The following is a 24,568-nucleotide window of genomic DNA, read 5'->3' as shown; positions in this document are numbered from 1 at the left end:
TTAGGGTTAGGCTGGGGGAAGGGAGGGTTAGGGTTAGGCACCCCCCCCGGGGGACTTAGGTTTAGGCAGCAGGGAAGGGGGGGGTAGGGTTAGGCACTTACAGGGAGGATTAGGGTTAGGCACTTGGGGAGGAGGTTAGGGTTAGGCACCCCTAAGGAGGGTTAGGGTTAGGGGGGTTAGGTTAGTGATTACTTACCTGAGGACGATCAGGATTTCCAGCGCTGCTGGGCTGCCGCTGCCGGGATCTATTCAGCAGTTGGGCTGCCGCTGCCGGGAATCGGTATTTCATATATATACACACACACACACACACACACATACACACATAGATATACACACACATACATATGTCACACATACCTTACACACAAACCTACTATATGTCACGCATACATTGCACACACACTTACCTTGCAGCAGCTGCGGGTTGTAGACCAGTGATGAGGATGGAACCTGGCAGACTGGCACCATGTCATTAGGCCCCTCCCCCCAGCGACTAAATGCCTCGATTCGCGGGTCAATCAGGAGGGGGCAGAGCCAAATGATGCAATTCTAATGGAATCATGCCATATTTGCTCTGCCTCCTCTCGATTGACCCGCAAATTGCAGCATTTTGCAGCGAGGGGGCGGGGCTTAAGAAGATGGTGCTTGCTCTCCAGTCTGTCAGGGATGCAATCGGGAAACTGGCTGACATGATCCCGACAGCCGGCTTCCCGATTGCTTTATCCCGGTGTGGGTTAAATGACAGGCGTCTATATCTAGACGCCTGTCATTTTCCCGATGCTGGGAGACAGGCGCCCGGCATCCCGATCGAAGGGATGCCAGGCACTGCGAGTGGACAGCCGCGTGGGGGGAGGACTTAGGGTTAGGCACCCCCCTGGGAGGGTTAGGGTTAGGCTGGGGGAAGGGAGGGTTAGGGTTAGGCACCCCCCCGGGGGACTTAGGTTTAGGCAGCAGGGAAGGGGGGGGTAGGGTTAGGCACTTACAGGGAGGATTAGGGTTAGGCACTTGGGGAGGAGGTTAGGGTTAGGCACCCCTAAGGAGGGTTAGGGTTAGGGGGGTTAGGTTAGTGATTACTTACCTGAGGACGATCAGGATTTCCAGCGCTGCTGGGCTGCCGCTGCCGGGATCTATTCAGCAGTTGGGCTGCCGCTGCCGGGAATCGGTATTTCATACCGATTCCGTCTGTCAGGGTGGGTTTTCTGGGTACTCAGAAACCCCCCCTGTGTGCGCTAGTGTTATAGGTTGCGACCGTTTGGGGGTGGAGCGGGGGTGGCGTCAGGTAGTGTCCCAGAAAATGGGGCATGCAAGCCCCACTTTCTTGGCGTGCAGCCAGCGGCTGCATCTTTGTACACAGCTTCATTTGTTACAGCTGTGTGAAACCACCGGCCACACTGAGTAAATTGGACACAGAGTGTTCCGATGCTGTGTCCTCGGACGCAGCAGCGGATCACATAAGCGTCAAGAGGTGTCTATTCACACAAGATGCCTATTGTGGCATTCGCATATTTTAGCTAAAGATGCAGCTGCTGTGCTAATAACGTACAAATTCTGAATCAGGCCTATTGTCTCATATCCAGGGTTGGAAATTAATGTTAAGATTTTTTTTATTTCTCAACATTTTATCTATTTGTACAAACGTGATTCATCCATGAAAAGCCATGTGTAGACATTTTCTAAGCTAAAACAATCGTTTAATGAGATAAAACTTTAATGGTCAATTGAAAACTACTATTTATGATTTTATTTATTTAACTTAACGTTTGTAGTGTTTTTAGAATGTGACCTCATTTTACACTGAGGTGGAAAACTTTAAAATAGTGTTTGACCGTAAAACATAAAATACTATAGAAAATAGGCTGAATATTTTAACATCCAATTGCATACATTGAGATTATATTTTAATCTTATTTCGTTTTTTTATCCAATAAAAGACTAAAAAAAAACACCCAAAAAACCTGGTCTATTTGTATAAAATATAAAAATGTTCTTATTATCCTCACTGCTGAAGGATAGGATCAATTATGCAGCAAACTATTTGTTTGTCTGCAAAATTTTAATTTCATTTGATGAGAAAAATATTTGAATGATCTGATACGGTAGTGGCCCATCAAAGATGTCAGTCTGAGGGAATTCACCTTAATCTGTAGCTTATGCCTACATTAATGTACTACTATTATCCAATACATTGTACACAAGAAAAAGTTAATACTTGTCACTTGAAAAACTTTCAGGAGTTATTTGAGTGTTGAAAAAAGAAATCAATCAGTATTTTGGTATAAAAATGCCAAAATGTAAATTAATGAGTGGGAAAGGCAAATAGATTTATCAACTTTACTTCCAGATGATATTTCCAGTTCAGCAAGACATGTGCCTTTGATTTACATGTTGAAACCCACAATGATAATAAAATATATATAAATATATAGAATCAGATGTGCAGATGCAGAATAACTTTGCTCAGAGTGGTTATGCGCCTGTAGATGATCAGCTATGATGTAAAGCATGGCAGCGAGTGCTGAAAGGTGAAGGTGCATTTGATTTCATATTTGAGATAATACAAGTACTTGTATTATTTATAATACAAGACACGTTGTGGTATTGTGCAAAATTTAGCATTGTTACTAAGTTGAAGAACAATTGACAAAATTGGTTTCATTATATTGTATAATATTATGTAATTATATTTGTTTATTACGCAGGATAGGTAACTCCACTACGATTACCAGTTAGATAAAAAAATATATATAACTAAAACCAGAATATACTACTATTGTATGTACAGTTTTTGTAGCATAACTGAACCTGTTAGAGCACTGAAATGTAAGCACACGAGAGGAATATATCATGTACAGTTCTGACCTTGTTAGAGGAATGTAATATTTCAGGAAGACACATGAGACAGGAGATAAACGTAGTGAAACTGGAAACATGTACAGGATTACAAAGGATTGTCTTCCTGATTATATTAATTTAGCACAAATATGTAATATGACTATTACCTGCTTCATCTGTGTGAAAGGCAAGCTGGCTAGGAGGACCTGTTCCTTTAATTGTTCTTGCAGCAACATAGATAAAAAACTGCGTGAATGGTAAAAGATCCTCCAAAATAATGGAGACTTGAGTGGTTGACAAAGAATAGTTTCCCTGTGGTCCATAAATCTGTAAGTAGTAACCAGTTATAATACCATTTGAGTGCTCAGGAGGATCCCATGATAACAGCACCGTTGTAGATGTTAGATTCCTGCAGTCTCTGATAATAGGTGAAGATTCTGGGACTACAAATGACACAAGACAGCGTGATATTAAACATGGCAAATCTACAGTCCTATGCTGAACAGACTGCAGAAGAATAAGCATCAGGGGGAAATTTACAAAGCAGCAGGTTTGAAATCCCGGCGGTTTTGCTGCAGTTTACCAATGATATTACATTATGCAGATTTACTAAACTCAAACCTGCCGCAAAACTGAGGAGAAACCACACTCTAGAATAAGATAGTCCATCGAATCATCATCAATGTTTATGGTTTTACCATTAGAAGTATGGAAACCCCGGTTTAACTAAGCGATAGGTTTAGAAACCGCTGCAAATTCACTGAATAAAATAAGGTGGCTCAGAAAGCATGCTGTTTAAGCTACCTAGATAATCATAAGGAGGAGAATACCTATACACTTAAATCGAGGGCAATCATTATGTATTAAATATAGAAGAAGATACTAAAAGATTAATTATTCTCTTATGAGGGAAACAGATGAGAGAGATGGGAGGAACAAGATTGACAGAGATGATAGAGAGAAGGGGAAAGAGATGAAAGAGAGGGGGCAGGCAGGGCCAGCGCTACCATTAGGCAGGCAGCTGTCTAGGGTGCCGACACCTGGAAGGGCGCCACTTAGGCAGTTTAACACTACAAAGAGCATGTCTCTGAAAAAGGTGTACTTATTGTACTTAGGGGTCTATTTACTAAGCAGTGTTAGGAGACAGAGTGAAAAGTGATAAGGTACCAGCCAATCAGCTCCTAACTGCCATTTCACAGGCTGTGTTTGAAAAATGACAGCTGGGAGCTGATTGGCTGGCACCTTATCACTTTTCACTCTGTCTCCTAACACTGCTTAGTAAATAGACCCCATAGTGCTTGCAGTGGCCTTGGATGTTGTAGGCCGATACCCCCGTCCTGCCCCTGTACTTTACATAGGTCCGGGCTGGCTGTACTCCTGAATCTCAGACAGACAGCACTGGTGGTGCTGTGCTGCTGCAGGAAGCCAGGCAGAAGCCTCCCTCCCACCTGGGGAAAGGAGTCTGTGAAGACCCGCTCCCAGACTGATACTGTACTTGCTTTTATATATAATACATATGTATAGAATAGCAACATTTCTAAATCATTTTTATAATTGACATTTTCAATCAACTTTAGTAATTGTCATTTATTTATTACGAGTTTTGAAAAAAAAAAAAAAAGTACAGTAGAAAATGCTGCAATGCACTGTGTCTTCAATGGCATTACTGTAGCTCTGCGTGGTGCCAGGGACCAGTGAGACTCTACTTGGCTGGCAGCAGTGTCAGTGTTACTGACAGAGGTGTTATAATAATGATGAGTACAATTGCATGAACCTATAGCAGATGTCTGTGTAAGAGCTATTGGCAATATACCATTTGTAATTGCTTTGAGCTTTGCTGTTCATGGGCTTGATTTTGAGTCTGACATAGAGCAGCAAAAAAATGCAGATGTCTGCAGCAGCCAGATTTACATCCTTATGCTAATGTACATATTTGTAAGTCTTCATGCAGAAGGCTGCGCCGCCCACTGCTTTTCCTTCTGCAGCTGCAGCCATCATCAGAAATGCCCATTTGACGGACAGAGAGATCCGGCCACACATGAAGCAAACTGCCTGCTCTCATATCCTCTGACAAGGTATATAGGCATGGTGTGGTGCATGTACAAGCTGTGATTGCTTTCTACAGCGTATGCCCAGCCTACAATTTCCATGGGATGCCTCCATTTTTGGCTTTGCATCCTACTCAGAACGAGGACCTATATGTGTGTATATCTGTGTAGATAGATGGGTACTTAGGAAGCCACCACACACTAGTCAAACAATAGTAGGAGTGCATGGATCATAAATGGATCAATGGAGAAAAAAAACATTAATTTAACTATGAAATGTAACTATTCAAGATAAATTGCCTAATCCACAATAAAGCAGCACCATGTAGCACCAAAACAACACTGTACAAGGATGACTGCATAAACATCAAAGGTGAAATTAATCATATGTTATTTCATAAAGTGTCAGGGTGGGCTTTCATTCCAAGACAAAACATCATAAGGTCAAACAGGCCCATCGGTCATTACAGTGCATTATCACACTCCTTACTTAAAGGCATGGCTATTGACCAAATTAATACATACTGTGCGTGCATACCAGTCCGGGGCTCCCTCCTCTCTCCCCGGCTACCGTCTACTACTGCACATGTGCAGATCACCGGGAAAATGGCTTGGCAGCCATTTCCCCAGTAATTTCCTACTGCACATGCGCAAAATGCTGGGAAAATGGCAGCAGCAGCCGCTTTCCTGGCGTTTTCTGTAGCGCTTCACCGTGGGACATTGGAGAGGTAAGTATAAAAAAAAATTATGGGTGCAGGGCCTGTGTGCACCCTGCACCCATTATAAATATACCATTTGTAATTGCTTTGAGCTTTGCTGTTCATGGGCTTGATTTTGAGTCTGACATAGAGCAGCAAAAAAATGCAGATGTCTGCAGCAGCCAGATTTACATCCTTATGCTAATGTACATATTTGTGAGTCTTCATGTAGAAGGCTGCGCTGCCCACTGCTTTTCCTTCTGCAGCTGCAGCCATCATGGCATCATGATCATCATGATCCTGATCCTGCTGCCATTTTCCCAGCATTTTGCGCATGTGCAGTAGGAAATTACTGGGGAAATGGCTGCCAAGCCATTTTCCCGGTGACCTGAACATGAGCAGTAGTAGACGGTAGCCGGGGAGAGAGGAGGGAGCCCCGGACTGGTATGCACGTACAGTATGTATTAATTTGGTCAATAGCCATGCCTTTAAGTAAGGAGTGTGATAATGCACTGTAATGACCGTTGGGCCTGTTTGACCTTATGATGTTTTGTCTTGAAATGAAAGCCCACCCTGACACTTTATGAAATAACATATGATTAATTTCACCTTTGATGTTTATGCAGTCATCCTTGTACAGTGTTGTTTTGGTGCTACATGGTGCTGCTTTATTGTGGATTAGGCAATTTATCTTGAATACAGTTATATTTCATAATTAAGTTAATGTTTTTTTTCCTCCATTGATCCATTTATGATCCATGCACTCCTACTATTGTTTGACTAGTGTGTGGTGGCTTCCTAAGTACCCATCTATCTACACAGACATACACACATATAGGTCCTCGTTCTGAGTAGGATGCAAAGCCAAAAATGGAGGCATGCCCTGATACCAGTGGCAAAATGATGTATTCAAAGATATTCCACTGTGCAGTAATAGGCAATTTTGGTGCTGGTATATAAGTATACATTTGGTTTTGGGGGAGCACAGGTGGTAGGCTGTGGGTGCAGAGAAACATATCACTGGACCTGGGGAAATGAGAAGAGAGATATGGAGACAGTGGAGAGGACAGTGATGAAAGAGAGTGGGAGTGAGAGATGATAGAAATAGTGGAGACAAGGGGGAGACTAAGATGGAGAGGGGAGGGGAAGAGAGACATGAGATAGGGGGAGCAGAGATGAAAGATAGAGAAAGGGGACAGATGAGAGATAGGAGGGACAGAGATTTAAGAGAGAGCAGAGGGACAGAGATGAAAGAGAGGGAGAGAGATTAAAAGGATAAAGGGGTACATCCCCTTATGGGGTAATCCCTGTTTTCCCCCTTCACTTGACATTCCTCTTTTTAAAATGTGGAATCAAAAGGGAATCATGTCCATCAAAGATGTATTTGATCCGGGTGGCAATTTGCTCTCCTTTGTACAATTACAGGATAAATATGACATCCCTCGTACACAATTTTTTATGTTTCTACAAGTACGTCATTTCATTCAATCCTTAGATAATCCTTTATGGATCTCAATTAACACAGATACAATGGGTCGCATTCTACTCTTATGTCGCTCAACCAAATTCAGAATAGCTCATTTATATAAATACCTGATTGAAATTCCTATACATGCTTGGGCACCAGTTGCGGAAGCTTGGCACACAGAGATACCCGAATTATGTGACTTGGAGCCATTTGTTGCGAATCTGGATTGTGTTTTACCCTGCCTTAAGTCAGCGAGACTTCAAGAAATTCATCTTAGAATTTTAAATCGTACATATATGTCCCCGGCCCAACGGAGACATTTTGTGCCACTGGAGGAGGGAAATTGTGTGAAATGTGACTGCTCTAATGCCTCTCTCTCGCATAACCTCTGGTACTGCAGAAAGATCCATAGATTTTGGAATAAAATTTTGTGTTATCTAAATAATACGATACATCTTAAATTGTCCAAAAATGCGGCAGCTCTTATTTTCGCAGAATTTTCAATATGGGAGTCTGAGTCCTCCTTGGGCCCATGGAAACCTGCTCTGAGAGTCATGGTTACAGTAGCTAAACAACTTATCCTTAATTACTGGATCTCAAAATCAGCACCTACACTAATGGAATGGAAAACTGCGCTGCTGGAGGTAATTTATGCGGAGAGACGTATGGCTATCTTTAACATCGAAAGAGGGGTACGGATTTTTTCCAAAAAATGGGAACCATACATACAATGTTTACCGGTCCAGATTCAGAATAACATATGGAAAGTCTTTGATCACACGGAATGGTTTATGCTAAGAAATATCACTTAAAATGCCCCTATTTGTGCTATTTATATGTAGCTCTCTGTGAATCCCCCCAGACAAGGTATCTCTCACCTTCTGTCAGTGATTCCCCCTCTATTTCTATTTCACCTTTCTTTCTTCTTCTGTTTCTTTTATCATTTTATTCTAACTCTCCCCCCCTTTTTTCTAATATAATTCTGCATTGATGTAGATTATATTGACGCAACGATTGACTGATATACCGAAGTTGATGTGATAATTGGTTAACTCAAAATTCAATTGCTGCTTACACTGGCTCTATAAGTTGCATAGTTTGAGTGACATTGATTGTATATTTACTTGCATTTCTATACGGTGTACTATATTGATTTTTTTATACAGTATTTGTAATTTTGTAATTTTCTACATTATATTATATTCAAGTACTTTGTTTCTTTGTACTTTGACATAATTTCAATCTATATTTGTACTATTTTCCAAAAAAAGTTTGAAAAGATTAACAGTAGTTTGTATATTGTTTGTTCCAAGAAACAGACTAGTCGTTTATCAGACAATTTTATTTTCTCTAATTCTTGGATTGTGCAATGTATAACTGTTTTATTGCTGTTCAATAAAAAGATATTTAAAAAAAAAAAAAAAAAAAAAGGATAAAGGGGACAAGGGGGGGCAGGAGCACATATATGGACATAAATGAAAGAGATGGGGAGAGGGACAGAAATGAGAGACAGACAGCGGAGGGGGACAGGAAGGGTAGAGATGAGAAGGACAGATGGGGGGTAAGAGATGGGAAGGAGGGGGAAGACACCTGTCAGCTCTTGGAGTTGGTTCCCTGCCACTGATCACCCAAATGCAACATATGCCCTCACACCCCCGTGGCCCAACCCACAAATGCCCTTTCCTCAGAGAGAGGGAGGTGGGGAGGGGGACAGAGATGAAAGAAAAACAGGAAGGTCATAAGTCTACAAATATACAGGGTTGTATAAGGCTGGAGAGACATGGGGTACTATGGGGCTGGAGAGAATATTGAGGGATGGGGCTGGTGAGACAGGCTGGGTGAGGCTATATGGTAGCCACACTAGCCAGTAATCTATAAATCAATAATACAAAAAATAGGAGGGCAGAAATTACTGAAGAGACCAATGTCTCATGCATCCTATCCAGGTACATTTATGTTTTAAATTGACTGAAAGAGAATGGTCAGGTAGGGAGGTAATTAGCTGTATGAGGCAGGCATAAGCCACTGAGGAAGATGTTTGGTTACTTACCATCCTGATCAGTGTTAACATCAATCACCTCACAAGACTGGTTTCCATCACCAAATATGGTGCTTGCAGTCATCCAGAACTTATAATGGCTGAACTTTGCCAGACCATCAATTATTGCAGACAAACCATTACCATCTAAGGAACTGCTAATGTCAACTGAGGTCAGGTTCTGGAAAAACAACATTCCTGTCATTAAAGATACAGTACTGTCAAGTTTCATAAAACTAAATTAATAAAATGTTATTAATATTCTAAAAATGATAACTATTATTAATAGTTGGAGGTAAGTTAACTCTGCATCTGCCAGTTCAAGTCAGGAAACACCAGGCTATTAGAGCTGTTATTATTATTATTATTCAAAATGGCAGCGGGAAGTATAAGGGGGACTCAGATTGGTAAGATAATGTCCCAAAAGAAGGGATGGTTACAAGTCTTTTGTATGTTTGCTTTAATTATCACCTTACCATAATTTATTTCTCCTCTTCCCCCTTATAGCAAATTAGGAGCATCTCCACAAAGATACCTTTGTTACTGGAAGTCCAAAAATGGACAGCAGCACAGCCTGCTCTTTATCAGGGCAGCCGAAGGCAGTGTACTGGATTCTGTCCAATAATTGTCAATAAAGCTCTGTGGGATGGACTGGGTCAGCTGCAGCCCAGATTTACTGTAGGTATTTGCTATATGTATATAAATACAATTTAATAACTGAGAGGAAGTGGAAGACTTATAAACATATAGGACTTAATCCAATTAGGTGTGAGTCGGCTTGTGTAGGCTGTTTTCACGGCAACAACTTGCACTGTGATTTGCATTGGAATCCAATTCCAAACTCGCATTGCTTTTCCAGAGGAATTTGTGTTTTTTTGTGCGCACCCCCCGAGGGTGTGAAAAGGTGGAAAAAAATCTTAATTTGAATGTAAAAATGTCGGGACACAGTGCAGAACCCCTTGGATACCCTCCCTAATGACTCATTTGGCATTTGAAAGTTTTCAGTTAGCTCAGTTGGCCCAATAATTACATGTCATTTTTGGGTGTTAAAAATTGCCTCAAATTACCCCAAACTTTTTCATTTAGTCACCCCCAAATTAATTAAATTATGTTTTAAAATGAAAAATAATTGCTTTTTTGCATTTAAAAAAAAAAAAAAGTTAGTGGTCTGAAATTACCACAAAATCACCTTTTTAATACTTTTTTTTTTGCATTTTTCTTTTAATTCAGTTGTGATTAAATGAAAAAAGTTTGCTTTTTAAATTTTTTAAAAAATGTTCAAATCAGCCATTTGACACTGTTTAAAAACATCCAGTACTTTCCTTATTGCCACTGACGCATTCTGTGTGACTCTGCTACCGAATTTGTCACTTTTTTGGGGTCCAGGATGGTTTCCCAACTTTTTCATGCCCTTCTCCCAAGTCACATGTTATAGAAAATTCGCACACCCTCGCAGCGAGTAGTGCATAGGCTTTATGGGTGGCACCTTCGCCCCTTGCTCCTGGCTAAAAGGGTACCTGGAACAGCAACCTGCAACTAGGATTGTTGCTGCAGCACAAGCGGAGCATCCTGAGGCCGCTCTAGACACCCGGTCAGTGCTGCACTTTGTATCCACCACTACTCGCAGTGAGTTGGACACTTAATTATTGGCACCCGATAACAAATATAATGATTAGACCCCTTAGACACTTTTGTACAATTCACCGACACAGGATCAAAATTTGTATCATAGATTTCCCTGCTATTTTAAAGTGAAATTAACATTTATTCTTATCAAATTCTAATAATAATAATCGATCATATTGCAATTGATAAGGCTGAAACATAAACTAATTAGGCTTATGTGACCAAGTCATTCAGCCTGGCTACAGTAAAATGATTTGTGCAAAATATAGAATTAGTGGCTTCTGCTTTGTTGTATCTAACAAAGTGACAATATTATCTTGTATCAATTAGATACTTTAACAAATGTTTCCAGTAGCTTGTGTATAAGATACATTTTAATTATTTAAAGTCCAGGCCCAGCCCTGTTTACATAGAAAAATGTATTATTATTATATGAATTTTGTAGTTGACGATTAATACAAGGAAAACTTTACCAAAAGATTTTATATATACAGCAGGTTTATATATAACTAGATATATATATATATATATATATATATATTATGTTACATTCATTTTCTTGTACAGGAGAGTTACACTAATACCCGTCCTGTGAAGGCCAGCTTGGTTGTATAGTACATTAATTAGCATCTTCCTTTTATCCTGTGCAGCATTTGTTGCTCACTTCTGTTGTGGAATTACCTTCATCCTGAAACAATTGCTATTTAAACACATTTAATGAACTGTGTTTGGAACTTGATGCATTCATAAAACCAATTTGGGAAGGATGTGAGCACTGCTCCACATGCACTGGTAGTAACCAGATGGTCCAGCATGTAGTATAAACTGAGATCTCCTGTTTTCCTTTAATAGCATTTGTTCATTATCAAACACAGCTACATTTCCACATAATAAAATAAGAACTCCAGATTCATTCTATTACTGTGACTGACTTTTTCCAGCCATAAGTTTTGTAATAAGGAAACTCACCAATGATCACCAAGTACTCGTGTCAACATCTTACCAGTAAGTCATTTCACAACTGTATTGTAGAACTGTGTGTAATTAATTAGCCATACTTTAGCCATATACTATACAGTATGTCATGCTGTAGGTCCAGAAGTAGATCATTATAGCTACAAACTCTGGACAACTAAAAGACTATGGAGCTGATTCAGAGATTTATGCTAATGTTGCCGCAACTGCAAATTTGTACACAGCGTGTGCCAGAATATGCAAATGTTGCATCTGCCAGGATTTGTATTGAGACGATTACCGGCACCTTTGCAAATCCAAGTGACTGTGCACCAAGACGCAGCTCGGTCTCAAAAATTCGATTATGGGACTTCTGAAAAACTGTATGGTCGCACAGAAAGGCTCCGGGAATTTAGACATCGGAACCATTTTCACTGTCTATGGAATCGCAGTCAGAGACACACCCCATAAACACGCCTGAGTTTGAGTTGCCACCGCCCCATTGCCGCCCGCAAATGGTCCCTATCTGTCAATCACTTTGCAAAGAAATCCTCACTACGAGTGACATCGGTAATGAAACTTGACGCTTGTGCAGTGTGACTCAGACGCATGTGGAGATTACCGATAGTCGCTTAAACTGCAAATGCATTGCATACATCTCTGAATCAGGCTCTATGAATCAAATTATTGATGTGCACACAATCACATATCCCCATGTACGAGACTCTTACGCTGTTCTCACAAGGAAAACCTATCTGCCTAGTAACCAGATCACTTTTTATTTCAGTCATATTTATGGACATGCCAAATAATAATCCAATTGATTTTTACTACCAGGCACAGTTTTGCGGTCACTCACATGACAATTAAGGGCAGAATTCAATTAGGTGCAAAATCGGACGATTTCGCAGACAATTATCGCACCCGCAATAATAAAACAGTGAAAAACAGGCAAAAAAGTGTTCACCGTCTCAGACTAAGGGGAAAAAAAATGCTAAATCATTGTTTTGACTAAAAATGTGGGGATTTCTTTGAGAACCCTTTGGACCCCCCCCCCCACCCCCCCTTATGATAAATGACCCTAAAAATTTGTTGGAAGTTGCGTAATTTGGTGAAAAATTACCGGTCAAATTTTTGGTGAAAAAAAACAAAACTTGCATCCATTTTAATGTACCCCGAATTTACGTCGGACAGTAATTTCCTGGAAAAAATTAGCTTTCTATCATTTTTAACATTTTTCATATACGGTACGCAACTTACTGCCAATCGAAAGCAATTTAAGTAACCTAAATACATTTATTGTGGCCAATAATACACTTCTAAATTATTTTCTGACGTACATCAGCCATTTTTTGGGGTACAGATGCAATTACCTGCTTGTCCTGACTTTTTCACCTGTTTTTTTGGCAAAAATTGTCCCTTTTCACCGTTTTTTTATGACGAAAATTGACCGATTTCGCACCTAATTGAATTGGGCCCTAAATTGGTTAATAGCACCATGTTAATTAGCTGCGCTTCCCTTTATTGTGAAAACATTGACAATAAATGGGAATATTATGTTACTCATTTTAACGCATAGCTGTTCCAAACAATATTAAAATGGCACAATAATTAGCCAAGTGTTTATGATGTCATCATAGCTCATCTTTTAGAACAATTGCTTACCCTGATATAGGTGCCAGAAGTATTCTGGCAATATAAAGTATAATAATGTATAAATCCATTTGGTTTCATGGGTGGGTTCCAGAAAATCTTTACCGCAGAAGAGGTGACGTTTTTGTATGACATATTCCTTGGTGGGTCACTTGGAACTTTAAAAAATAAATAAATAACTGTGATTCACACAACGAATACTTTGCATAACAAATTAAAAATAAAACTAGTACCTCATAACTGCCAGTCATAAAATAAATACATGAATGTCCGTATGTCAACCCACAAACCAGGCCCTTCAAGGTTTTGTGACCACAGGTTCTATCATTTGCCATTTAAAAAAAAAAAACATTTAAAAAAAAATACAGACTATAATTGAAAATTTATTAAGCTGGGTACACATTAGTCAATGTGCAAATGATGCAATATCGTCAACAATTTCCCTTGAACTCCAGACAAATGATATACACACTGTGCAATCGTAAAAATTGTTAAAGACAGATTGAGCAGCATGTAGGGCCAACCAAAAGGTGCAACAAACAGCTCATGGGAGCGCACGATAGTTCGTACACACTGGACGATTTCAATGATTTGTCGTTCCGATCAGTCGGAAATCATCAAATCATCCAAAATATCATCTAGTGCGTACCCAGCTTAACACTTGACCATCATGTAGCTCACAACATTTCAAAATTAAAATAAAGTCCATTCCCTAATCATTAAAAACATACAGAAACCACATTTCTGAACAGTCTTAACATTTACTATGTACCTCCTTCTAAAGTTCTAAATGTTAAAACATCGCTTCTCGCATTTCCATCCCCAAATCTAGTACTAGCTGTGACATATGCACTGTATTCATGGTTGCTTTCCAAATCTTGAAAGTCCACGGATGTTTCTTCAATATTAAGAGTTTTGGTTGACATTTCATCCCTATAATGTAAATAAAATAATAATAATAATAATAATAATAATAATAATAATAATAAAAATAATAAAAAAAATGTTTTTTATAAAGCAGCAATTTGCAAATAGTGAAAATATGCCACATGCCCATAAGAGAAGCACAAATGGTAATAAATATTATGTAGAAGACATTTTTTTTCAAATACATCTCAAACGTGTACAGCTCATTCAGCCCACTAATGATCAGAGGACAAGGCTGGGTCAAATGACTTGTGCCCAAGCACAGTGATGATCATGCATGTCTCTCAGATCCTCCAACAATGCATGCGACTATGTACTAAATATTTAAGCACTCCCCCATCTCCCTGAATCTCATCTCGGTCCTGCTCACCTTCTCCCAGCCTTGCATCTCTGGTCCCCACACCACCCCTGTCTCCCTGTCTCTCTTACCCCCATCTTCCTGTCTGCATTTGCACTGCTTGCACTGTAACATAGTTTGTCCAGGTGCAAAGTTACTTGCCTCCCTACAGCTAGATACACACTTAAGCAGATTATATAATGGATAATGTACAATATCTTCTATTTTGCTAACATAACTGGATTTTTTTAAGTATTCTAGGATTTAATAAACTTGTTTTTACTTTGTGTTTGCTGAGGGTTAACGCCGTGATTATTGCTGTGTGTTTTGGCTTGAAGTGCCTGCTAAATGTGTGTTTTTGGATTCCTCCTACCACATTTTAGGCTAACAGTTGCTGTTCTCATTATTTGCCATTACTCTGACAATAATATTTAGTCAATCAAGCTGCTGGCAAGGCTGCATCCAAGCTGGAGACTATGGTCGAAAATGAGTGACAGCAGGAGGCCTGCAGGGATGCTGTGCAACATTGGTGTGTCCACGGCAAAGTTCACATTAGTGGGCCCCAAATCCCATTTGCAAAACAGGAGTAGATACTATTTCACAAACGTAGTATAAAGTTTTAGAGGGGTATTCAATATGAAACGTTAACTTCACTGTCGAAGTTAACGTTTCATATTGGAGATTTTACCTGCGTTAAAGTATTGGGCGCGCTCCCGCTTATCCCCGTATTCAATATAAAATTAACGAAAACGAGAAACTCCGAAGTTGGATTTGCGTAAAGTTACGAATTTTTCCTTAAAAAAATTGTAAGACCCCCCTAAAGTTGTAAAAACATGGGGGAACACTATGGGTACCCCCGTTTTAGCCTTTAATTGAAAGTCGGGGATTTAAATAGCCGCAGCAGGTGTTTTTTTCCCGACATTGAAGAAGTGTTGCAGAAGAGCACTTAGGTTATTTTTTTCATTTTTTTTAAGTGGTCCCATCAAATTTGGGGTACATGAAAATCGGTACTAGCATATTTTTAAGTCCCTAAAGTAAATTTTTAAAAATTCTGCAATTGTGCACCTGCCGCTATAATTCTATTCTTCAAAACATCTGCCGCATACTTGCAGAATAGCCCTGAACCTATTTCCCTATTGTTATACAATTTTTTCCCAATTTTTTTTTTTTCACCCCAATTTTTAAATTAATTTTTTGGGGTGTCCCTATTTTTTTTATAAACTTTTTTTGACACAGTTCTTTTTTAAATGTCATTCCCAGGGGTTCAGGCTATTTTTTTTAAGCCTGCACTCCTAAACCCCAATTCTGCACTTTTTTTCGACACCTATTCAATGGTGAAAACTTATCCCCGTTTTTTATCAAAGACTTTTCAAAACTGCGATAAGTCTTTGAAATTGAATACGGTGTAAAAGTAAAACCTGTGATAATGACGTCATACCTCTGATATTAACGCAAAAACAATGTTTTCGCTCCCATATTGAATACCCCTGTTAATAGCAAAGAAGTTTCTGGTGGTATAAATTAATTTGTGTGATCGTTTGTTACATTGTTCATTTTAAGAACTTCCAGGATTTAGGTCTCAAGATAGATTTCAAGGGGTCTATTTACTAAGCAGTGTTAGGAGACAGAGTGAAAAGTGATAAGGTGCCAGCCAATCAGCTCCCAACTGTCACTTTTCAAACACAGCCTGTGAGATGACAGTTGGGAGCTGATTGGCTGGCACCTTATCACTTTTCACTCTGTCTCCTAACACTGCTTAGTAAATAGACCCCTTAGTCTGTTTAAAGAGAGTCTGGTGTAGTGGTGCTCCTCATTAGCGTCTGCACTGTGGAGACGCAGTGCTCTTGACCTAGACTTCCAGACTGAACCAGGCGTATGTTTAGGCCTGCATGAGGGCTTTGTCTAGGGTTAAAATGTTATAGTTTTCAGATTTAGGACTAAAGAAAGGGTTATTGATTGATGTGGATTTGGAAGCATATTGGATGAACATTGGTCAAAAGAAACATGCATTAAAAAAATGCATATATTCAACCATATGTATGCAGAGCTGTACACAATTTGAGAAGCACCCACATTTGCATGTATGTATAGCATTTTGCCCAGTATCAGTGAGTTCTTGCCTCAGCCCTACACTAGGTGTAAAATATTCCCCTTCATAAGGAATGTCTATGACTTTGCATTCATTGCATGTATGGATCGTATGTAGCAAATATGCTGATAACCGCACTAAATACAATGTCCTTTGAAAAAGCTGTGAGACTTTTAAATAATCTCTGGTGGAATCCTTTTTTCCTTAGTCCTTCAGTGGGAGATATAGGAAATACACTGGAGTATAGTGGTTGTGAAAGAGAGAAAATATGTCTGTACTCCTTTCTATAGAACAGTGACTAATAGCTGCATGCCTGGCTGGACCAAAATGATAAAAACCAGTCACAGCACTAGCAGGAACCCTTCTCTTGTGCTAGGGTTGCAACACCACAGAGCAACCGAAGACAAGGCTCCAAGAAATTTTTAATTCTGGAGAGGTCTTTTTTTTTCTAATATCCACATTGGGTTCTCAGACTCCGAGTCCAGTTCCTCAGGGCTATAAACCCAAAAAGTGGTCTTAGGGACTAGGTCCAAGTTGAATGAGGGAAGCCATCCCTTAAGGTGGCAGCCATCTTCGGTTTGGGTCCTGCGGTGATTACACTTTATGCACCTTCTCCTTGACAAGTTTTCACATATAAGTGTAGAAGCCTGCCAGAAGCTGTATAATGTGCTCCAACATTCCCTAAGAGTACCCAGCCTGTTGTGAGGTACATTATTAGGCTTAGGTGGTGAGAGCTTTTATTTTGGTGATTATTTCTCTATATGGTGCTGTCTGTCTGCTATTACAGGTTAATTTTCTTTTTTTCCTAATAATGTTCTCTCATTGTCCTGTGGTTGTATTGTCTGTTTTTATCATGTCATCTGGAGATGATGGATGGGAGTGGAACTAAAAGGGGACTACCTATTCCACTAACAATGCAAATTTACAGGTACAACCATCAGGTATTGCCACTGTTTGCACAGTATGAAATCCAGGGGATCATGTGTTGCTGGGCTCTAGCTCCAGATATGTCCAGGAGCCTGGGGAGTCCATGCCAACATCTCAGATTGTGCTGTACTAGGTTAGCAATTTTGGCTTTTCAGTGCAGGGGCTTATTGAACCATCTGTTCAAAAGCCTTTAAACATCCTGATTATTTCACATAAGCATAAGTATCCATTTTCTCTTCAGCCCTAGGATGGTACAGAATAAGGGGGACATCATCCCATGAGGTATTAAAATTAGTGGTTGATTCTGGCCTAGAGGTTTTTTATTCAGTTTGAGGACAAAACCTTGGGTCAGCAGTGTGCAGATGTCCAGGCACTGGACATCCCAAAATCTGAGTTCATGATGCTTCACTTTTTAAGTGTAAATGGAATTGTGCGGTTACTTTTAACCTCTCTGCAGATCTTGAAGATTTTGTTACCTAAGCATAGGTTCAACTGGAATGTATGTTTCAGGTCCCCTGCAGATTTCAGGCCAATTATCATAATTGTGTGTACAGTATAGTGGAAATTCCTTCTGCTTTTGGATGGTTCTATTTGAAGTTTGTCCAAGGCCTCAATCATTTCAATCCCAGGTGTTGCTTCTTTAAGGATAGAAACTTGGTCAATGAATTAGCAATTGTATTCTAATTATTAATATTATGATTTGTATTGATTTAAACCACTGAACAAAGTTGATCTTTACTAGATTCCCCTCTCAATGTAAATCAAGGGGCTAGTTTTACTAAGCCGCAGCTTTTGCAAATCGCTCCTTCTAAGTATGTTTGGCTTTGATATTTAAAGTGGCACTAATATTAAGTTAGGGATAATTGATATATGTAACACACCCCATAAAAAACCTAGACTTCACCAATTAAAATAATAGCGGAGATTGCAAATTTTCGCTTTGAAAGTCTTACCAAAGATATAGGGTGTAGAAGAGGATTATTCCGTTTGGCTCAAGAGGTGGTTGCCACGACAATGTCACAATCACATTGGACAATTGATTTACAGAAAGGAAGCGTGGAGGAGCTGAAGGCGCTGTAAGGACAAAATAAAATGGAATCTATATTTGTGAATAAACCAAAACTATTTGACTAAACTTATTCACTGAAAGCTAACTTTAAGTCAGTCCAAGAACAGGTATTTCAACTCTATCAGCTCCAATAAGACTGTGTTACTTTCTTGGCTACAAAAACGAAGGACGATTTTTCATGGTAGTCTTACCACATCTGTTTCTGTGATTCAATGGAAAGAACAATTTCATGAGAACACAGATCAGTAGGCATACCAAAGTGATTTGCTTAATATATTGTACAAATTCTGTGCTGTAATATTTTTGTTCCAATAAAAGCAAAATCTGTTTTATAGGTGTGAATGCATGTAAAAATAAAGTAATTTGCAACACAACTCCGCTGGGGGAAGAGAGCTGGAAATAATTATTTCAGGCTTCAAGAGGTGGGAAAATTTGTACTGGGCATAACATGAAGAGATCATAAAAATATGGGATTGCATGCAGGGCTTAAACCATTCCACGCTACCCAACATATAACACACTCTGACGCCACAATATTAAAATAGAAAATAACATATATAATAACTAGTTCTGACCTTGTACAAACATATTAAGGCCACATATATATTTTAGAGTTTAAAGCCAAATGGGCCACATTTCTTTATATGGATTTCTTTGGAAATAATACGTGTTGGGATCATAGGCACTGATTCCTAAACTGATTGCATATTTATTCAATTAGACTGCATATATCCATAGTTGCCTGCAGCAAGCACCCCTAGGGGGTGCTGGTTTTTAGAAGTGGAGATGATGTTGCCCATAGCAGCCAATCAGATTCTAGCTATTCATTTCTAGAAGGTGCTATAGAAATGTTAAGCAGAATCTGATTGGTTGCTATGGGCAACATCTCCATTTTTAAAAACCCACACTTTAGTAAATATACCCAAAATAATTAAAAAGTAGCTGTTTGCTTTATTTTCCTGATATATAATTTTTTACAATAAGTGCACATAAAGTCAACATCTATTTATTTATTTATTATTATTTATCACCCGTTATTTATATAGCACATGCATATTCTGTAGCACTTTACAGAGAATATTTGTCCATTCACATCAGTCCCTACCCCAGTAGAGCTTACAATCTATATTCCCTACCACATGAACACACACATACTTACATACTAGGGTTAATTTTTGTTGGGAGCCACTTAGCATTCCAGTATAATTTTGGAGTGTGGGAGGAAACTGGAGCACCCGTGGGAAACCCACGCAAGCACAGGGAGAATATATAACTCCACACAGTTAGAGCCATAGTGCGAATTGAACCCACGGCCTCGGTACTGTGAGACAGTAATGCTAGCCATTACACCGTCTGTGCTGGCATTATCATTTTATTGTTTACGTAATTAAAATTTGGTTGGTAACTGATGTAAATTTTTGAAAAGACAATGTACTGTATGTATAATTGTATGTACATTACTTTCTTATGAGTGTCTGTTATGAGTCCTGAAGGCTGCTCCATGCAAACCCCCTAGTACCCAAGCTAGCAAGGTCTTCCGTCACTAACAGCCACCTGTTGTTCCCTTAGAACTAAGCACGTTCACTGGTACTTAGATGGGCATCTGGTATTGATACTCGGGGTAGTAGCAGTTTGCACGAATACCCAATGGGATCCAGTGGTGATGTGAGGAACAGGAAATAAAAAGTCAATGGCACAGCAAAGGAGCCGATGGTGTGGCTAGAAAGCTGATGGTGCAGCTTATGAGCCGATGATGTGGCTTGTGTAGCCGGTACACAAGTTGGTGAACTAGCAATGCAGCCTTGATGGTGCGCTTAGAGCCGGTGGCAGAAGTTGATGATCTGCTGGAGCGGCTTTGAGAGCCAATGCTGCGGCTTGAGAGCTGGTACACAAGTTGGTGAACTGAAGATGCTCCTTTGAGATCCGATGGTGCAGCTTAAGAGCCGATGGTGCGGCTTAAAAGTTGATGGTGTGGCTTGAGAGCTGGTACACAAGTTGTTGAACTAAAGATGCGGCTTTGAGAGCTGATGGTGCGGCTTAGAGCCGGTAGCAGAAGTCGATGAACTATTGTAGTGGCTTTGAGAGCCGTGAGAGCCGATACACAAGTTGGTGCACTGAAGATGCGGCTTTGAGAGCCGATGGTGTGGCTTACAGCTGGTAGCAGAAGTTGATGACATGTGGTAGCGGCTTTGAGAGCCGATGGCAGCACCTAGGCTGCTGGTGTTGCAAGGAAGGTGATGGAGTGGCTTAGGAGCCAGTAGCAACATGGTAGCTGCTGGTGCAGCTGGGTAGCCGATGGAGTGGCTTGGTAGCCGGTGGCAGCACAGAAGCTGCTGGTGCGGCTGAGAAGCTGATAACCAGTGGCCAGGTAATACAGCTGGAGAACCAGGATATGGTATAGCGAGAAGGCACAAAATGCTGACCATGCAGCAGAGCCGAGAGAACCCAAAGGGATGCTATAGTCGGCAAGACGGCAAAAGACTAGCATGCACAAATAAGAGAAGGAACCAATCACGCCATGCTGTGGATAACATGTGACCTCCGGTGGCATGCAGATCTCCTAGCAACTGAATCCCGAAGGCTGCTACATGCAAACTCCCTAGAACCTAGGCTAGCGAGGTCTTCCATCACTAACAGCCACCTGTTGTTTCCTTAGAACTAGGCATGCTCACTGGTACTTAGATGGCTGCCTTGTCTTGATACTCATGGCAGTAGCCGTTCGCATGAATACCCAACGGGATCCAGTGGTGATGTGAGGAACAGGAAAAAAAGTCAATGGCATGGCAAAGGAACCGATGGTGCGGCTAGAGAGCTGATGGTGCAGCTTAGGAGCCAATGATGTGGCTTGAGAGCTGGTACACAAGATGGTGATCTAGCTATGAGGCCTTGAGAGGTGATGGTGCGGCTTAGAGCTGGTGGCAGAAGTTGATGAGCTGCTGGAGTGGTTTTGAGAGCCTATGGTGCGGCTTGAGAGCCAGTACACAAGTTGATGAAGTGTTGTTGCGGCTTTGAGAGCTGATGGTGCGGATTAGAGCCGGTACACAAGTTGGTGAACTGAAGATGCTCCTTTGAGAGCCAATGGTGCAGCTTAAGAGCTGATGGTGTGGCTTGAGAGCTGGTACACAAGTTGTTGTACTAAAGATGCAGCCTTGAGAGCTGATGGTGTGGCTTAAAGCCAGTGGCAAAAGTTGATGAACTATTGTAGTGGCTTTGAGAGCCGTGAGAGCCAATACACAAGTTGGTGCACTGAAGATGCGGCTTTGAGAGCCGATGGTGTGGCATACAGCTGGTAGCAGAAGTTGATGACATGTGGTAGCGGCTTTGAGAGCTGATGGCAGCACCTAGGCTGCTGGTGTGGCAAGGAAGGTGATGGAGTGGCTTAGGAGCCGGTAGCAGCATGGTAGCTGCTGGTGCAGCTGGGTAGCTGATGGAGTGGCTTGGTAGCCGGTGGCAGCACAGAAGCTGCTGGGGCAGCTGAGAAGCTGATAACCAGTGGCCAGGTAATACAGCTGGAGAACCAGGATATGGTATAGCGAGAAGGCACAAAATGCTGACCATGCAGCAGAGCCGAGAGAACCAAAAGGGACGCTATAGTCGGCAAGACGGCAAAAGGCTAGCATGCACAAATAAGAGAAGGAACCAATCACGCCATGCTGTGGATAACATGTGACCTCCGGTGGCATGCAGATCTCCTAGCAACTGAGTCCCGAAGGCTGCTACATGCAAACTCCCTAGAACCTAGGCTAGCGAGGTCTTCCATCACTAACAGCCAACTGTTGTTTCCTTAGAACTAGGCATACTCACTGGTACTTAGATGGCTGCCTGGTCTTGATACTCATGGCAGTAGCCGTTTGCATGAATAGCCAACGGGATCCAGTGGTGATGTGAGGAACAGGAAAAAAAGTCAATGGCATGGCAAAGGAACCGATGATGTGGTTAGAGAGCTGATGGTGCAGCTTAGGAGCCGATGATGTGGCTTGAGAGCTGGTACACAAGATGGTGATCTAGCTATGAGGCCTTGAGAGGTGATGGTGCGGCTTAGAGCTGGTGGCAGAAGTTGATGAGCTGCTGGAGTGGTTTTGAGAGCCTATGGTGCGGCTTGAGAGCCAGTACACAAGTTGATGAAGTGTTGTTGCGGCTTTGAGAGCTGATGGTGCGGATTAGATCCGGTACACAAGTTGGTGAACTGAAGATGCTCCTTTGAGAGCCAATGGTACAGCTTAAGAGCGGATGGTGTGGCTTGAGAGCTGGTACACAAGTTGTTGTACTAAAGATGCAGCCTTGAGAGCCAATGGTGCAGCTTAAAGCCAGTGGCAAAAGTTGATGAGCTGCTGGAGTGGTTTTGAGAGCCAATGGTGCAGCTTGAGAGCCGGTACACAAGTTGTGCACTGAAAATGTGGTTTTGAGAGACATTGGTGTGGCTTAGAACTGGTAGCAAATGTTGATGAAGTGTTGTTGCGGCTTTGAGAGCCTATGGTGCGGCTTGAGAGCTGGTACACAAGTTGTTGTACTACAGATGTGGCTTTGAGAGCCGATGGTGTGGCTTAGAGCCAGTAGCAGAAGTTGATGAACTGTTGTAGCGGCTTTGATAGCCGATGATGCGGCTTGAGAGCTGGTACACAAGTTGGTGCACTGAAGATGCAGCTTTGAGAGCTGATGGTGTGGTTTACAGCTGGTATCAGAAGTTGATGACGTGTGGTAGCGGCTTTGAGAGCCAATGGCAGCACAGAAGCTGCTAGTGCAGCTAGGAAGCCGATGGAGTGGCTTGGGAGCCGGTGGCAGCACAGTAGCTGTTGGTGTGGCTGGGAAGCCAATGGAGTGGCTTGGTAGCTGGTGGCAGCACAGAAGCTGCTGGTGCAGCTGAGAAGCCGATAACCAGTGGCTAGATAATACAGCTGGAGAACCAGGATACGGTATAACGAGATGGCACAAAATGCTGACCATGCAGCAGAGGCGAGAAAACCAAAAGGAATGCTATAGTCGGCGAGGCGGCAAAAGGCTAGCATGTACAAATAAGAGAAGGAACCAATCACACTGTGCTGTGGATAACATGTGACCTATGGTGGCATGCAGATCTCCCAGCAACTGAGGGAAACAGAACAACAGCGTCAAGAGAAGGGAAACTGCCAGTGGGAGACACGCCCTTGATGCGGGGTTGAAAAACCCCCAGAACCTGGTTTGTCAGAAAAATACCGGAAGAAAAGTCTCTTCTGTCTGGGAGCATGTAGAGCACTTTCAGGAACCCAGGAGTGCTCCTCTGGACCATAGCCCTTCCAGTGGACCAAGAAATATAAGCGACCCCTGGAAATTTTAGAGTCCAAGATTTGCTCAACCACAAATTTGCGTTGACCGCGGACCACAATCGAAGCAGGCCTGGATGGAAACTTAGGCTTAAACTTGACTGAACTGAAGACCAGTTTGAGCAGGGAACAGTGGAAAGTGTTGATACGAAGAGACTTGGGTAATTGAAGCTTGAAAGCTACTGGATTCACTTGAGAAATGATGCAAAATGGGCCAATGAACCTCGGACCCAACTTCTGATTAGGTTGGTGAAGCTTAATGTTCCTAATGGAGAGCCAAACCAAGTTGCCCTTCTTAAGAATACACGACCTCCGATGTTTATCAGCAGACTTCTTGGAATGGAGAGAAAACTTCTGAAGGCTCTGATAGACCTTGTTCCAAATGCAACGGAGCCCAGAGACAGAAGGTGAAACTGGCAAACTGAGGTTGAAAGAATTTGCTCTGGAACGTTGACCTGTGACACAGAGAAAGGAGACACAGAAGAAGCTGAATGACACGAGTTGTTAAAAGCAAATTCAGCCAGCGGCAGATGGAAAACCCAGTCATTGTGGCATTTGGAGACATAACAGCGTAAATACTGCTCGAGGGACTGGTTAAC

The 24,568-nt window shown here is 41.4% G+C and overlaps 1 protein-coding gene across 1 annotated transcript in view; it reads right to left on the bottom strand.

Moving 5' to 3' along the window:
* PTPRQ (protein tyrosine phosphatase receptor type Q) overlaps positions 1–24,568 on the bottom strand; it is a 388,123-nt gene that overhangs the window by 117,936 nt on the left and 245,619 nt on the right. The window contains exons 36-40 of the mRNA XM_088455386.1: positions 18,554–18,674; positions 14,093–14,253; positions 13,333–13,478; positions 9,100–9,268; positions 3,003–3,278 (exon numbers count right to left, since the gene is read on the bottom strand). Coding sequence (XP_088311512.1) covers positions 3,003–3,278; positions 9,100–9,268; positions 13,333–13,478; positions 14,093–14,253; positions 18,554–18,674 — 873 coding nt within the window. The remainder of the gene's footprint in view (positions 1–3,002; positions 3,279–9,099; positions 9,269–13,332; positions 13,479–14,092; positions 14,254–18,553; positions 18,675–24,568) is intronic.

Source organism: Taudactylus pleione, unplaced genomic scaffold (assembly GCF_031769625.1).
Source record: "Taudactylus pleione unplaced genomic scaffold, aTauple2 ptg000040l, whole genome shotgun sequence".
Classification (NCBI taxonomy): domain Eukaryota; kingdom Metazoa; phylum Chordata; class Amphibia; order Anura; family Myobatrachidae; genus Taudactylus; species Taudactylus pleione.
Note: the sequence above shows the minus strand (reverse complement) of the source record. Positions and strands in the feature narration are given on the sequence as shown.